At 40.2% G+C, this 14,306-nt stretch overlaps 1 protein-coding gene across 1 annotated transcript in view; it reads right to left on the bottom strand.

The window, feature by feature from the left end:
* Window positions 1–2,166: 2,166 nt before the first annotated feature.
* The window catches only part of LOC126106550 (uncharacterized), a 94,677-nt gene continuing 82,537 nt past the window's right edge, over window positions 2,167–14,306 (bottom strand). The window contains exon 6 of the mRNA XM_049912889.1: window positions 2,167–2,302. Within this exon, the coding sequence (XP_049768846.1) occupies window positions 2,173–2,302 (130 nt within the window). The 3' untranslated portion in view covers window positions 2,167–2,172. The remainder of the gene's footprint in view (window positions 2,303–14,306) is intronic.

The following is a 14,306-nucleotide window of genomic DNA, read 5'->3' as shown; positions in this document are numbered from 1 at the left end:
TTTCTGCAGGGACTTCCAACGACTTGTTGAGTGCCTACATTATATCGAGTAAAAGGAGGTCCGACACGGTGTTAGAAGGTATCCCATGATTTTTTTTTTTCATATCATTGCAAGTAGGCACGCAAAGAATAACTCCATATCAAGTTTGAGTTTTATGTCAATCAACATTTTTAAGAAACACGAAGCACTGACAAAGGTGAAAGTCACGTAAAACTGCCAGAAAAGGGTAATTTCTAGATAGTCGAAGACAGAATCTCAGGTTTTTCCATATAGGGTGAGAGAAATCAGATGAGCCATGACAGGGAAATCAGTTATGTACAAAGCCTCAATGTAATTTTAAATATAAGATAAAAATAGACGTGCGTTAAAATCTTCGTAAGAATCTGCGGAAAGGACGAAGTTCTTGTAAATGTATACTAAGAGTGGATTCTGTTGCCTTCATTATATAGAACGGCACTTAAAGTAATTCGCGGTTAACATTAAGTTCTTGTACTATCTTCGTCTTTGACATAGTCTGATATCACAAAAATTTTCTTGTTTAATTTGTGGAGTGCATGTTAATAAGGTATACATGTGTAAATCTTTCACCTGTTGGGTAGAAGAAATAGAGAATTACATATTATTTTCATATAGATTTAATTTTATTAATTAATTATTTAATGTCAATGGACAAATAAAGATCATATTACAAAATAGGGAAGCGGTTTTACATGAATCACAGCTAATTTTGTCAAACCAGCTAGCTTCTACATTGATAACTTATGACAGAGTTTAGCGCAACGAAGTCAATGCTTGGAAAACCATACTCGTGGAGATTACAATGTGGATTCCGCAGCCGCGGCCTGTACATTGACTCTCTTTGCGAGATTTCTCTCCGCAGATGAACACAATTCTTGTCCTGGCCTGATGACATCGGGGTTCCACCGTGCTAGTAGTCTCTCCCTGAGCAGAGGGAGAGTTGCATTGTTGCAAACGAATAAAACGAAAAGCAGTGGACCCTGTAACATCGTGGCTATATGGACATAGTACACGTACTGCGCTATGCCTTGTGCCTGGTGGAAGCCAATTCTAATAATCGTGCCTATGCCACTTAAAGTGACAGTCTTAGCTGACATGTAAAGAATTAGTGTCTTTGAGCCAAACGTGTCTTTACTATAAATTTTGAGCTGCCGCATGGAATTCCGATTACGTCGGTACATGTATCCCACCACTCCAAGACAAACCATATTGTAAGTTACTGACACAGAAATTCCCACGATGAATATTATACGACTGTGCAACAGGTAATATTCGCTCGTTCTTTCCAAAGCAATGGTTGCCACCAGTACTACGCTCCAGGGTATCAGCGAACACAACAGCTGACGGCGGAATACCTTCCTTACTTCAGCACGTTCTAGGTCGCTAGGAAGCCTGAGGTGACGAACGCATGCGTACATTTGGTAGCAGAATGAGTTGAGACAGATACAGCTCAGAAGAGTTAGTGCGCTATCAATCTGCACCGTCGTAGATAAGTCAGGGACACCTGCCATACGATACAAGACCTCAGAAAACAAGATCTGGACCATACCTGTTATCTGAAAGGACAAGAATATCTTTCCGGGCAAGTTACGTAAATTGGGAAGGTACACGTACACTGCGGCAGTCAAAAGTCGGAAGAGAATATTCACTGCTACAAATGTTATTTCTAAAGGTTCTAAGCCGTCGATTTTAAAATCCCTGTACTTCAAGGTGCCACTGTTTAGACTGTCTTTGTAGCTCAGTACTCTGTTTGTCGGCTTGCCTTTGCCCTGTATATAATATCCACAGTATGATGAGTACCAACCACGGTGGTCCATGGGGGTGCGACATGCCTCGAGATAACTTGTGGAAGCAAAATCGCGGCACTTCAGCAGGAGAATAGCTCTGCAAACAGAGCAGACGGCGTCGGTTGCATTGAGTTGCGGACAGGGTTGGTCGTCAGGACCACCGAAAACGCAGCGGGCATCGCGCACAGACTGAATCATACTGAAGGGGACGTCCTGGCAAATGCTGACCGAGTTGACAGTCATCCAGGCGAAGAGGCAGAGGTTGACGTTCGCCCTCTGTGTGTAGGCCAGGTAGCTGGTGACGGGTATGTGGGGCGACCCCTGCTGCAGGTCGTGCCACAGCTGCACACGGCACTGCTCGCGCCGCTTAGTGGTTTCCGGAGGCAGGTCTTCCAGTGGGCACGTGGGGTGGTCCAGGGCGTTGGCCAACAGCTGCATGCAGCCAGTGTCCACGGACAGTGTAGCGTTGCTTTTGTCCTCCAGCTGCCACTCCTCGCCTGCAAGATCAATGACAGCAGTTGGGTGGTGGTCCTAGTCGTATGCTGAATGTGCCACAAATGCGGACAACTTTCCAACATAAACGGTAATCGTATTGTGCATGTCGCTACCAAACAATCCCATATATGAGTATCTCAACAAAGCACGTCATTCTTACACTGCCAGCTGGTGTGAATTGAATGTTCTTCAATATTCTCAGACACTTACGATGATTATATGAAGCTGGTATCTGTTCCCGAAAGAACAGTTACCACTGATGACCGTGCAGCTACTCTAGAATAAAATGATAATTAAATCGAAACCCTTAGCTGTCGATAGGTGTTGTTGATATACATCAATGGGGACACCTGAAGATATGTGCTCCGACCAGGAGTCAGACCCGGGATGTCCTGCTTACATTGCAGATGCTCTATCCGTTTGAGCCACCGAGGGCACAGAGGATAGTGCGAATGCAGGGACATATCCCTTGCACATTTCCCGTGAGACCCATATTCCCAACTGTCCACAACCTACATTCGTGGTGTTCCTAAGATTAGATTAGATTAGGTTAATACTAGTTCCATGGATCATGAATACGATATTTCGTAACGATGTGGAACGAGTCAAATTTTCCAATACATGACATAATTAAGTTAATTTAACAACATACTTAAGTTAATATAACAACTTTTTCATTTTTTGTGTTTTTTTTTTTATTTTTTTTTTACTTTTTTTAAATTTATATCTAAAAATTTTTCTATGGAGTAGAAGGAGTTGTCATTTAGAAATTCTTTTAATTTATTCTTAAATACTTGTTGGTTATCTGTCAGACTTTTGATACTATTTGGTAAGTGACCAAAGACTTTAGTGCCAGTATAATTCACCCCTTTCTGTGCCAAAGTTAGATTTAATCTTGAATAGTGAAGATCATCTTTTCTCCTAGTATTGTAGTTATGCACACTGCTATTACTTTTGAATTGGGTTTGGTTGTTAATAACAAATTTCATAAGAGAGTATATATACTGAGAAGCTACTGTGAATATCCCTAGATCCTTAAATAAATGTCTGCAGGATGATCTTGGGTGGACTCCAGCTATTATTCTGATTACACGCTTTTGTGCAATAAATACTTTATTCCTCAGTGATGAATTACCCCAAAATATGATGCCATATGAAAGCAACGAGTGAAAATAGGCGTAGTAAGCTAATTTACTAAGATGTTTATCACCAAAATTTGCAATGACCCTTATTGCATAAGTAGCTGAACTCAAACATTTCAGCAGATCATCAATGTGTTTCTTCCAATTTAATCTCTCATCAATGGACACACCTAAAAATTTGGAATATTCTACCTTAGCTATATGCTTCTGATTAAGGTCTATATTTATTAATGGCGTCATACCATTCACTGTACGGAACTGTATGTACTGTGTCTTATCAAAATTCAGTGGGAGTCCGTTTACAGGGAACCACTTAGTAATTTTCTGAAAGACAGTATTGACAATTTCCTCAGTTAATTCTTGTTTGTCAGGTGTGATTACTATACTTGTATCATCAGCAAAGAGAACTAACTTTGCCTCTTCATGAATATAGAATGGCAAGTCATTAATATATATTAAGAACAACAAAGGACTCAAGACTGACCCTTGTGGAACCCCATTCTTGATAGTTCCCCAGTTTGAGGAATGTGCTGATCTTTGCATATTATGAGAACTACTTATTTCAACTTTCTGCACTCTTCCAGTTAGGTACGAATTAAACCATTTGTGCACTGTCCCACTCATGCCACAATACTTGAGCTTGTCTAGCAGAATTTCATGATTTACACAATCAAAAGCCTTTGAGAGATCACAAAAAATCCCAATGGGTGGTGTACGGTTATTCAGATCATTCAAAATTTGATTGGTGAAAGCATATATGGCATTTTCTGTTGAAAAACCTTTCTGGAAACCAAACTGACATTTTGTTAGTACTTCATTGTTACAGATATGTGAAGCTACTCTTGAATACATTACTTTCTCAAAAATTTTGGATAAAGCTGTTAGAAGGGAGATTGGACGGTAATTGTTGACATCAGATCCATCCCCCTTTTTATGCAAAGGTATAACAATAGCATGTTTCAGTCTGTCATGGAAAATGCCCTGTTCCAGAGAGCTATTACACAGGTGGCTGAGAATCTTACTTATCTGTTGAGAACAAGCTTTTAGTATTTTGCTGGAAATGCCATCAATTCCATGTGAGTTTTTGCTTTTAAGCAAGTTTATTATTTTCCTAATTTCAGAGGGAGAAGTGGGTGAGATTTCAATTGCATCAAATTGCATAGGTATGGCCTCTTCCATTAACAGCCTAGCATCTTCTAATGAACACCTGGATCCTACTATATCCACAACATTTAGAAAATGATTATTAAAAATATTTTCAACTTTTGACTTTTTGTTCGTAAAGTTTTCATTCAATTTGATGGTAATACTGTCTTCCTGTGCTCTTGGTTGACCTGTTTCTCTTTTAATAATATTCCAAATTGTTTTAATTTTATTATCAGAGTTGCTGATTTCAGACATCATACACATACTTCTGGATTTTTTAATAACTTTTCTTAATATAACACAGTAGTTTTTATAATGTTTGATAGTTTCTGGGTCACTACTCTTTCTTGCTGTCAGATACATTTCCCTTTTCCGGTTACAAGATATTTTTATACCCTTAGTAAGCCATGGTTTGTTACAAGGTTTCTTACGAGTATATTTAACTATTTTCTTGGGCAAGCAGTTTTCAAATGCATTTACAAAAATGTCATGAAATAAATTATATTTTAAATTGGCATCAGGTTCATGGTACACCTCATCCCAGTCTAACTGCTGTAGGCTTTCCCTGAAATTTGCAATTGTTAAATCGTTGACTGAACGTACTACTTTGGAGGACTGTTTAGTATTGCTGAATGGAGCTATGTCATATATTGTAACTAGCTGTGCACCATGATCAGAAAGACCATTCTCAACAGGCTGAGCATTTATCTGGTTAAACTTACCTTGGTCTATAAAGAAGTTATCTATCAGTGAGCTGCTATCCTTCACCACCCGAGTAGGAAAATCAATAACGGGTGTCAAATTGAAAGAACCGAGTAATACTTCAAGGTCATTTTTCCTATTACCCTCTTTCAGAGAATCTACATTGAAGTCCCCACAAATAATAATTTGCCTCCCCCTGTCTGACAGATAGCACAACAAGGAGTCCAAATTTTTCAGAAATAGATGAAAATTTCCTGATGGAGACCTATATACAGTTACAATTATAAACGTGCCTTTATTTAATTTAAGCTCACAGGCACATGCTTCTATGTGTTTCTCTACACAAAACTTTTTTGTTTCTATACTTTTTGCACAATGATAACTTTTGACATATATGGCAACTCCTCCTTTCTCCATATTTTCTCTCATTACATGTGCAGAGAGCTTATATCCACTTACATTTACCTTATCCATATCAGTAACAATGTGATGCTCAGACAGGCATAGTATATCTATTTCATCCTCAGCTTCTAAATCTTGTAAACAAACCAGAAGCTCATCTATTTTATACTTTAAACTCCCAATGTTTTGATGAAATATACTTACATTATTTTTAATTATACTTTTATGAGAACCTTTCCTTATTCTAACATTTGCAGTACTCTCCTGTCTGAGTTTCTCATTGTGCTTAGGTCTAGTTGCTATACCAGTGGTCACATGGTGTTCAGAGAGGCAGATTATGTCAACTGGGTTGGGTGACTTTAATTCATCAATGCAATTACCTAGGACTGAGATACAACTTGGCAGAGATAAAATTTCTGGTGATTGGTGAAAATTTATAATTGACAGCTGTGATTGGTGATCCAATGTGCTAGAATTGTGCTGTTTAATTTCTTTCCTAAACTGAAGATTTGTTTCAATCCTGACCTCTCGTAGAACTTGACATCTTTCTGTATTACCTATCCTAAAAAAGGTGCTGCTCCAACACCTGTAACCACTGGTATTTTACCATTCATGGCAGTGCCTCCCCCCCTTAAATTTCCTGCTATTACCCCAGCCAGTTTCCCCTTCCCTTTCCTGTTGAGATGTAGGCCGTGCCTGGTATAGTCCCACCTACTGAGAGAATCAACAGGAACCACACCAATATGAGCCCCCGCACCCGACCCAAGCAGCCGTTCCAACTCCAAATTAACTCTCCCAACAGAAGAGTTCAAATGAGGCCGGTCATGGCATCTCAGGACAGATACAAATTCAACACTGGTGTGTCTCGATGCCGACGCAATCTTTACCAGGTCACACTCTATACTGTACCCAGGATCTCTGTCGATGCTGTTCCCTGGCCCTCCCACAATAACCACGGTGTCTTCCCTGGTAAATCCTTTACAGAGTGAACCTAAATCCTTAAATCCTCTGTCACCTGATCCAGACTAGCACTTGGTTTGAAAAAATTTGTGACCTGGTATTCTGGTCCTAATTCCTCCTGCAGAAGTTGGCCTACACCTCTGGCATGAGAACTGCCTAACAACAAAACTTTCTTCCTTTTCGATGGCTTTCCTACATTCTTTTTCAATTTCCTATTGAAAGTTTGTTGTGTCCTGTCTACACCTACCTCTGCTTGAGGCTCATCAGTTTCTAACTGAAGCAACAGGTCAAACTTATTTTTGACATTCACCACAAAACTGTCAGACTTAGTTCTAGGCCTGTTCCTTCTTCTACCTGTTGCCACTTCCCACCTCTCTTTGCCCTTCTCCCTCCTTAACCTGTCCAGATCTTCCCTAGCCTGATCTAGCTCAGCCTGAAGGGCAGCAATTTTCCCCTCCTGTTCCACTATCTTCCTATCTCTGCTGCAAATCCTACATAACCACTGATGAGCCTGATCCACTTTCCCGACACCCACGCCACTGCAGTCCCCCCAGTGAAAAAAACTACTGCATCCATCACACCAAATCCCGGAACTAACAATTCTACGGCAAGTCAGGCACTTCTCACTCATGGCAAAAATAATACTTTAGCTAGAATAAATCAATTAATTTACCGAAAATCAAAAAAGACGTTACAAGAATTAAGCTTATTCACAAATGTATATAAGCAAGTTTCTGATTTAAAATTCCGCTCTTTTTCTGAGATCTGTATTAAAACAATGTAGGTATACGCTATTTATTTTATATTTCACTCGATGGAATCAAAAAAAGGACAACTAAACGAGATACTTTAACTTTGATTCTCCAAAAACGTTAGAGAATTAGGCCTGTAAACAAATGTATTATAAGCAAGTTTCTGATATAAAGTTACGCTGTTTTTCTGAAATCGGTATTAAAACAGTGAAGTTATACGCTACTTACGGTAGTTTACTTATTTGTTACCGAGAAGTTAGTTAAATTACCGGGAAACAAGAAACAAACACGTTTACAAAATTTAAGCCTAAGCGCGACTTCGCGAAGTTACGATCTTTTCGTGTTTTCTGAAAAAATACGCAAAGAAAAGTCAAACCTTTAACGGCAAGACTAAATGATACACTAATGCATGTATTTAATTTGTTGTCGGCGTTAAACTAAATTATATTCCTGTCTAAATCACTTAACTTTCTGGAAATGGTTTCTGGCGTCACTTACTCGGCGGCCATCTTGGATAGAACTGTGAGGGTCACTCCAAAAGAAATGCACACTACTTTTTTTTTAATCAATCTTTTATTCTACATGTCTGAAAGTTTCACAGTGTGTAGATACATTCTTTAGGAACAATATTTTCATTTCTCTACATAATTTACATCCCTCTCAACTGCCTTACGTCATCTTGGAACCAGTGCCCATATACCCGCATGGTAAAATTCTGGACCAACCTGTTGGAGCCACTGTTTGACAGCGTGCACAAGGGAGTCATCATATTCAAACCTAGTTCTACGACGAGAGTCTTTCAGTTTCCCAAAGAGATGATAGTCACATGGAGCCAGGTCAGGACTGTAGGGCGGGTGTTTCAGTGTTGTCCATCCGAGGTTTGTGATCGCTTCCATGGTTTTTTGACTGATATGTGGCCGTGCATTGTCGTGTAACAGCAAAACATACTGCTTTTGCAGATGTGGTCGAACACGACTCAGTCGAGCTTGAAGTCTCTGCTGTGTCGTCACATGCATCAGAATTTATGGTGGTTCCTCTTTGCATGACGTCCATAAGCAAGAGTCCTTCGGAATCGAAAAACATCGTAGCCAAAACTTTCTAGAAGAGGGTGTGGTTTTAAATTTATTTTTCTTGGGTGAATTTACATCATGCCACTCCAATGATTGCCTCTTGGTATCTGGTGAAAAATGAGGGAGCCATTTTTCATCACCTGTCACAATTCTTCCAAGAAATTCATCTCCACCACTCTCGTACTGTTCCAAAAGTTCGCTGCATAGCGTTTTTCTTGTTTCTTTGTGAGCCACTGTCAACATCCTGGGAACCCACGTGGCACAAATCTTTTGTAACGGCAACACTTTCAGTATTGTGCAAACACTTCCTTCCCTTATCCCAACGTAGCGTGACAATTCGTTCACTGTCATGCGTCTGTCAGCAGTCACCAATTCGTTAACTCTCCGCACATTGTCTGGAGTATGTGCAGTACGAGGCCTGCCACTGCGAGGACAATCCTCAATGTTGCCGTGCCGGCTTTCATCACCTAACCTGCTTGCCCACCGACTAACTGTACTGCGATCGACAGCAGCATCTCCACACACCTTTTTCAACCTCTTGTGGATGTTTCCCACTGTCTCCTTTTCACAGCACAGGAGTTCTATGGCAGTACGTCGCTTCTGACGAACGTCAAGTGTAGCAGCCATCTTGAAGACATGCTGTGACGGCGCCACTCACGGGAACAGGTTGAACTAAGTTTGAAAACAAGAGGGAAGGATGTATCTACAAACTGTAAAACTTTCACACATGCAGAATGATAACTGTATTTTTACAAAAATAGTGTGCATTTCTTTTGGAGTGACCCTCGTAGATATTTGCCCATTCAGTCGTATCTGATCTTTCGGGAACAGATACCATCTTCATACAGTTAACGGCTACCTGGCCATTGACCTCCTTCTGTGCAAATGCGCACACTTTGCCCGAACTCTTACGGGACTCGTCAGCTTAGGCTGGCGCGAGTAATGAGTGAATGGGCAAATACCTATTAGGAACACTATGAATGTAGGTTGTGAACTATTGGGACTGTGGGTCTCACAGGAAGCGTGCAAGGGATAAGTCCCTGCAGTCGCACTCTGCCCTGTGCCCTCGGTGGCTCAGATGGACAGAGCGTCTGCCATGTAAGCAGGAGATCCAGGGTTCGAGTCCCGGTGGGGCCACACATTTTCAGCTGTCCCCATTGATGTATATCAACAACACCTGTCGGCAGCTAAGGGTTTCGATTTAATTGTCATTTCACTTGGGTTGAAGTTGTTGTTTGTTGTATTTTGTTACTATCCTGAAACTTTCTACGTTGACAGCGAAAAGGTGACCAGTTTTAAATTAATTTTAATTACAGAGTGGGTATATAAATGTAGACTAAAGAATCAACATGCTTAAAATAATGAAGGGTAATTATTCAATCACTAGAAAGAAGGAAACTCATCGTCCACATACTATGAGCTATAATTTTGTACCGCCATTTTTGCTCCATTCCTCACAGCTGCAACTGCTAGTTTCAACAATGAATTCTAATTACGCTGCAGTCCTCTTCTAAACTTTACAGCACTTATTAATTCGTACTCTTTCAATATTAATATTTGTTAACATGTCATTTAATGTTTGGAATAAATCATAATTAATTATTCATGTTTTGTAGTAATAAGGAACATCCTTTGTTTCGTAAATGGCCTCAAAAACTGTACCTGGTAAGAAAATTACAAGCACAATTGGTGCACATTCATATTCAAATACTATCACAGAAAAGCTTGCAGAAACTCTTGGACTTATAAGGGCTGTCGAAATCACGTGTTGTTGTTGTTGTGGTCTTCAGTCCAGAGACTGGTTTGATGCAGCTCTCCATGCTACTCTATCCTGTGCAAGCTTCTTCATCTCCCAGTACCTACTGCAACTTACATCCTTCTGAATCTGTTTAGTGTATTCATCTCTTGGTCTCCCTCTACGATTTTTACCCTCCACGCTTCCCTCCAATACTAAATTGGTCATCCCTTGATGTCTCAGAATATGTCCTACCAACCGATCCCTTCTTCTAGTCATGTTGTGCCACAATCTCCTCTTCTCTCCAATTTTATTCAGTACCTCCTCATTAGTTATGTGATCTACCCATCGAACCTTCAGCATTCTTCTGTAGCACCACGTTTCGAAAGCTTCTATTCTCTTATTGTCTAAACTATTTATCGTCCACGTTTCACATCCATACATGGCTACACTAAACACAAATATTTTCAGAAAAGACTTCCTGACAAATCTATACTCGATATTAAAAAAATTTCTCTTCTTCAGAAATGCTTTCCTTGCCACTGCCAGTCTACATTTTATATTCTCTATTTCGACCATCATCAGTTACTTTGTTCCCCAAATAGCAAAACCGATTTACTCCTTTAAGTGTCTCATTTCCTAATCTAATTTCCTCAGCATCACCCGATTTAATTTGACTACATTCCATTATCCTCGTTTTCCTTTTGCTGATGTTCATCTTATATCCTCCTTTCAAGACACTGTTCAGTTCAACTGCTCTTCCAGGTCCTTTGCTGTCTCTGGCAGAATTACAATGTCATCGGCCAACCTCAATGTTTTTATTTCTTCTCCATGGATTTTAATTCCTACTCCGAATTTTTCTTTTGTTTCCTTTACTGCTTGCTCAATATACAGATTGAATAAAGTCGAGGATAGGCTACAACCCTGTCTCACTCCCTTCCCAACCACTGCTTCCCTTTCATGCCCCTCGACCCTTTTAACTGCCATCTGATTTCTGTACATATTGTAAATAGCCTTTCGCTCAATGTATTTTACCCTTGACATATTCAGATTTTGAAAGAGAGTATTCCAGTCAACATTGTCAAAAGCTTTCTCTAAGTCTACAAATGCTAGAAACGTAGGTTTGCATTTTCTTAATCTATTTTCTAAGATAAGTCGTATGGTCAGTATTGCCTCACGTGTTCCAACATTTCTACGGAATCCAAACTGATCTTCCCCGAGGTCGACTTCTACCAGTTTTTCCATTCATCTGTAAAGAATTCGTGTTAGTATTTTGCAGCTGTGGCTTATTAAACTGATTGTTCGGTAATTTTCACATCTGTCAACACCTGCTTTCTTTGGGATTGGAATTATTATATTCTTCGTGAAGTCTGAGGGTATTTCGCCTGTCTCATACATCTTCTTCACTAGATGGTAGAGTTCTGTTACTTCAGAATCCCATAGGGAGTTGTAAATGCACAGAGTGGTCTAATAGGGCACAGGTTAAATTATAAATTATTCGTAAAAGCGCTGCACACGAAAAAGTATGGTCGCCCTACAGTGTCCTCGGTACAAGATGAGCTTGCGTTTTTACACCACACTGAAGCTGTCAGCCATTTCGCATTTCCTATCGATATATGATTTGAGGTCCATTCTTAAGAACTACGAGGGTTGGAACTTTAATAGAGGCAAATATTTATTTACAACTTACACAAAGCAGACACATGTTTCGAAGTTTTCCTGTCCTTGTGTATAACCCCTTGCCAGCAATGTGGAAGTCGTAGGGCACATGCAGCAGCGCCAGATGTGTTGATACACCGAGTGGAGCGGTCTACTTCCTGACGAATCTCTGTGACAGTTCTGAAACGAATGCCATAAAGAGGTTCCTTCATCTCAGGAATCAAGCCCCATCGATCGACCAAATCAGTCGCAAGCTGTGCCACACGAGACCGGACATTCTCCTGCAAAATGATGGGCGGATCTGTGCAGAAAGTGTAGCCGCTTCTTTGTCTAAGCTGTTCATTTTTGAAACACAGCCTGCAATCCACCACAGTCCCAGGACTTAAGCCCTTGTGATTTCAACTTGATTCCTAACATGAAGGAAGCACTACTTGGCAATCGTTTCAGACCTGTTACAGAGATTCGGGAAATAGACCGCTCCTCTCGATCAATCAACACACCTGGCGCTGCTAAAACTATCCTACAAGTTCCACATCACTGACAACTGGTTACACACAATTCTGGTGACTACTCTGAAGGACCGTAAAGCTTTGAAACATTTAACAAGTTTGTTTGTGTGTACATCCTGCGTAGCAAGCATATAAATACTTATTTTGTAAATAAAACTGCCTTTTCCTGCTGTTAGTTACTTTATTTATCCCAGACGCGTTTCGCCTTCTCCTGTTCTAAGGCGTCTTGAGTGGTAACTATGACGACACAGTTTTGTTAGTTTTAGATTATTAAACAGATCACTTCGTGATTTATTGTAAAAAAAAGTAATTACTTGCGATATGCTGATCTGCATTTCCTCACATCTAGTATGGAGGTCGCACTACCACTTTTATCACTGCCGTATAATCACATCTTTGTTCTCGCCTTCCACAAACTGTTCACCATGTTTCTCACTCTTTTTCGTGGTGGAATATTGTTCTTTTGCCACTCGATACAACTATTTCGTCGTACACTGTTTTTCACAACGTAAATATTGCGACTCCATTACGTGTTTCATCTTCTTTGGTATGATTACCTATTTGTTGCCAACCTAACGAAGTATGTGTTCGAGACTAGCTTCTATTTACGATGTTTATACCGTGTGTGTGTGTATGAGTGAGAGAGACTTTATAACTAACATACAGTCGCTGAGTGCATCCACTTTCCGAATGGAAGGTAATCTGAGAATTGAGGTAATTACTTCTACTGCAAGGGATCGTGGCAGAAAGTCAAAACTCTCAATTAAAGCCGGAAAATTTCGACTGAGAAAATAAATGACCATCAAGAGAGACGGCAGAAACAGAAGTAACAAATGAAACTGACAAAAGAGATCAGAGCGGTTCTAGGCGCTTCAGTCTGGACCCGTACTACCGCTACGGTCGCAGGTTCGAATCTTGCCTCGGGCATGGATATGTGTGGTGTCCTTACGTTAGTTAGGTTTAAGTAGTTCTAAATTCTAGGGGACTGATGACCTCAGATGTTAAGTCCCATAGTGCTCGGAGCCATTTGAACCATTTGAAAAGAGGTCAGAGCAATTAACAACCCAGAAGTGACATCACATAGCGATGTCGATTTTAAAATAGTACCAGGTGACGAAACCAAAGTCAGTACTGTGTCACCAGGGACTGGAAGTCGATCAGGCTGGCACAGAAACAAAAGTGCATGATCTAAACAAATGTTAATAGGGGTGATTATTTGTCAACTACGATGAATTATACCTTAGCGATGCCGGTTTAAAAATGGTACTCGATGAGGAAACCAGAGTCACTATTGTGTCGTCAGCAACTCGCTATCGACCAGGTTGGCTAAAGAAACAAAGGTGTGTGATCTAAAAATTGTTAATAGGGATGATTATTTATCAACTACGGTGAACTATACCTCGGTGCGGTTGCAAGTATCGAGAAAAACAGATCGTAAGTTAATGTATTGGGTAAGTCCTATATGAGCTGGAAGTGACCTGCTGCAGAAGATGAACTTTGATATGACGTTGGAAATGCAGTAGAAGGGATTTCTGAGTCCAAGGAACTATCAACACATGGACTTTGACTGATTCTGTATTGCCAAAATAATTTTTAAAAGCCATATAAGGCAACTGCATCAATACATTAAACGATTACACGTATGAGAAAAAAAAAAAAACACGCACCACGAAGGAATTATCCGAATGGGACAGAAATCGGTAGATGTGATATACATGTAAAGATCAGGAAAATTGGGCTATTTATTCAAGAGCAATAGCTTCACAAATTGAGCAAATCAATAACAATCTTTGCTCCTCATGTAAGCATTTATTCGTCTTGGCACTGCACTGACTGTTAGAGTTGTTGGACTGCTCCTGAGGGATATCGTGCCACATTTTGTCTGATTGGCGCGTTAGATCGTCAAAATCCCGTGGTGGTTGGAGGGGC

The sequence above is a fragment of the Schistocerca cancellata genome, chromosome 10, assembly GCF_023864275.1.
Source record: "Schistocerca cancellata isolate TAMUIC-IGC-003103 chromosome 10, iqSchCanc2.1, whole genome shotgun sequence".
NCBI lineage: Eukaryota > Metazoa > Arthropoda > Insecta > Orthoptera > Acrididae > Schistocerca > Schistocerca cancellata.
Note: the sequence above shows the minus strand (reverse complement) of the source record. Positions and strands in the feature narration are given on the sequence as shown.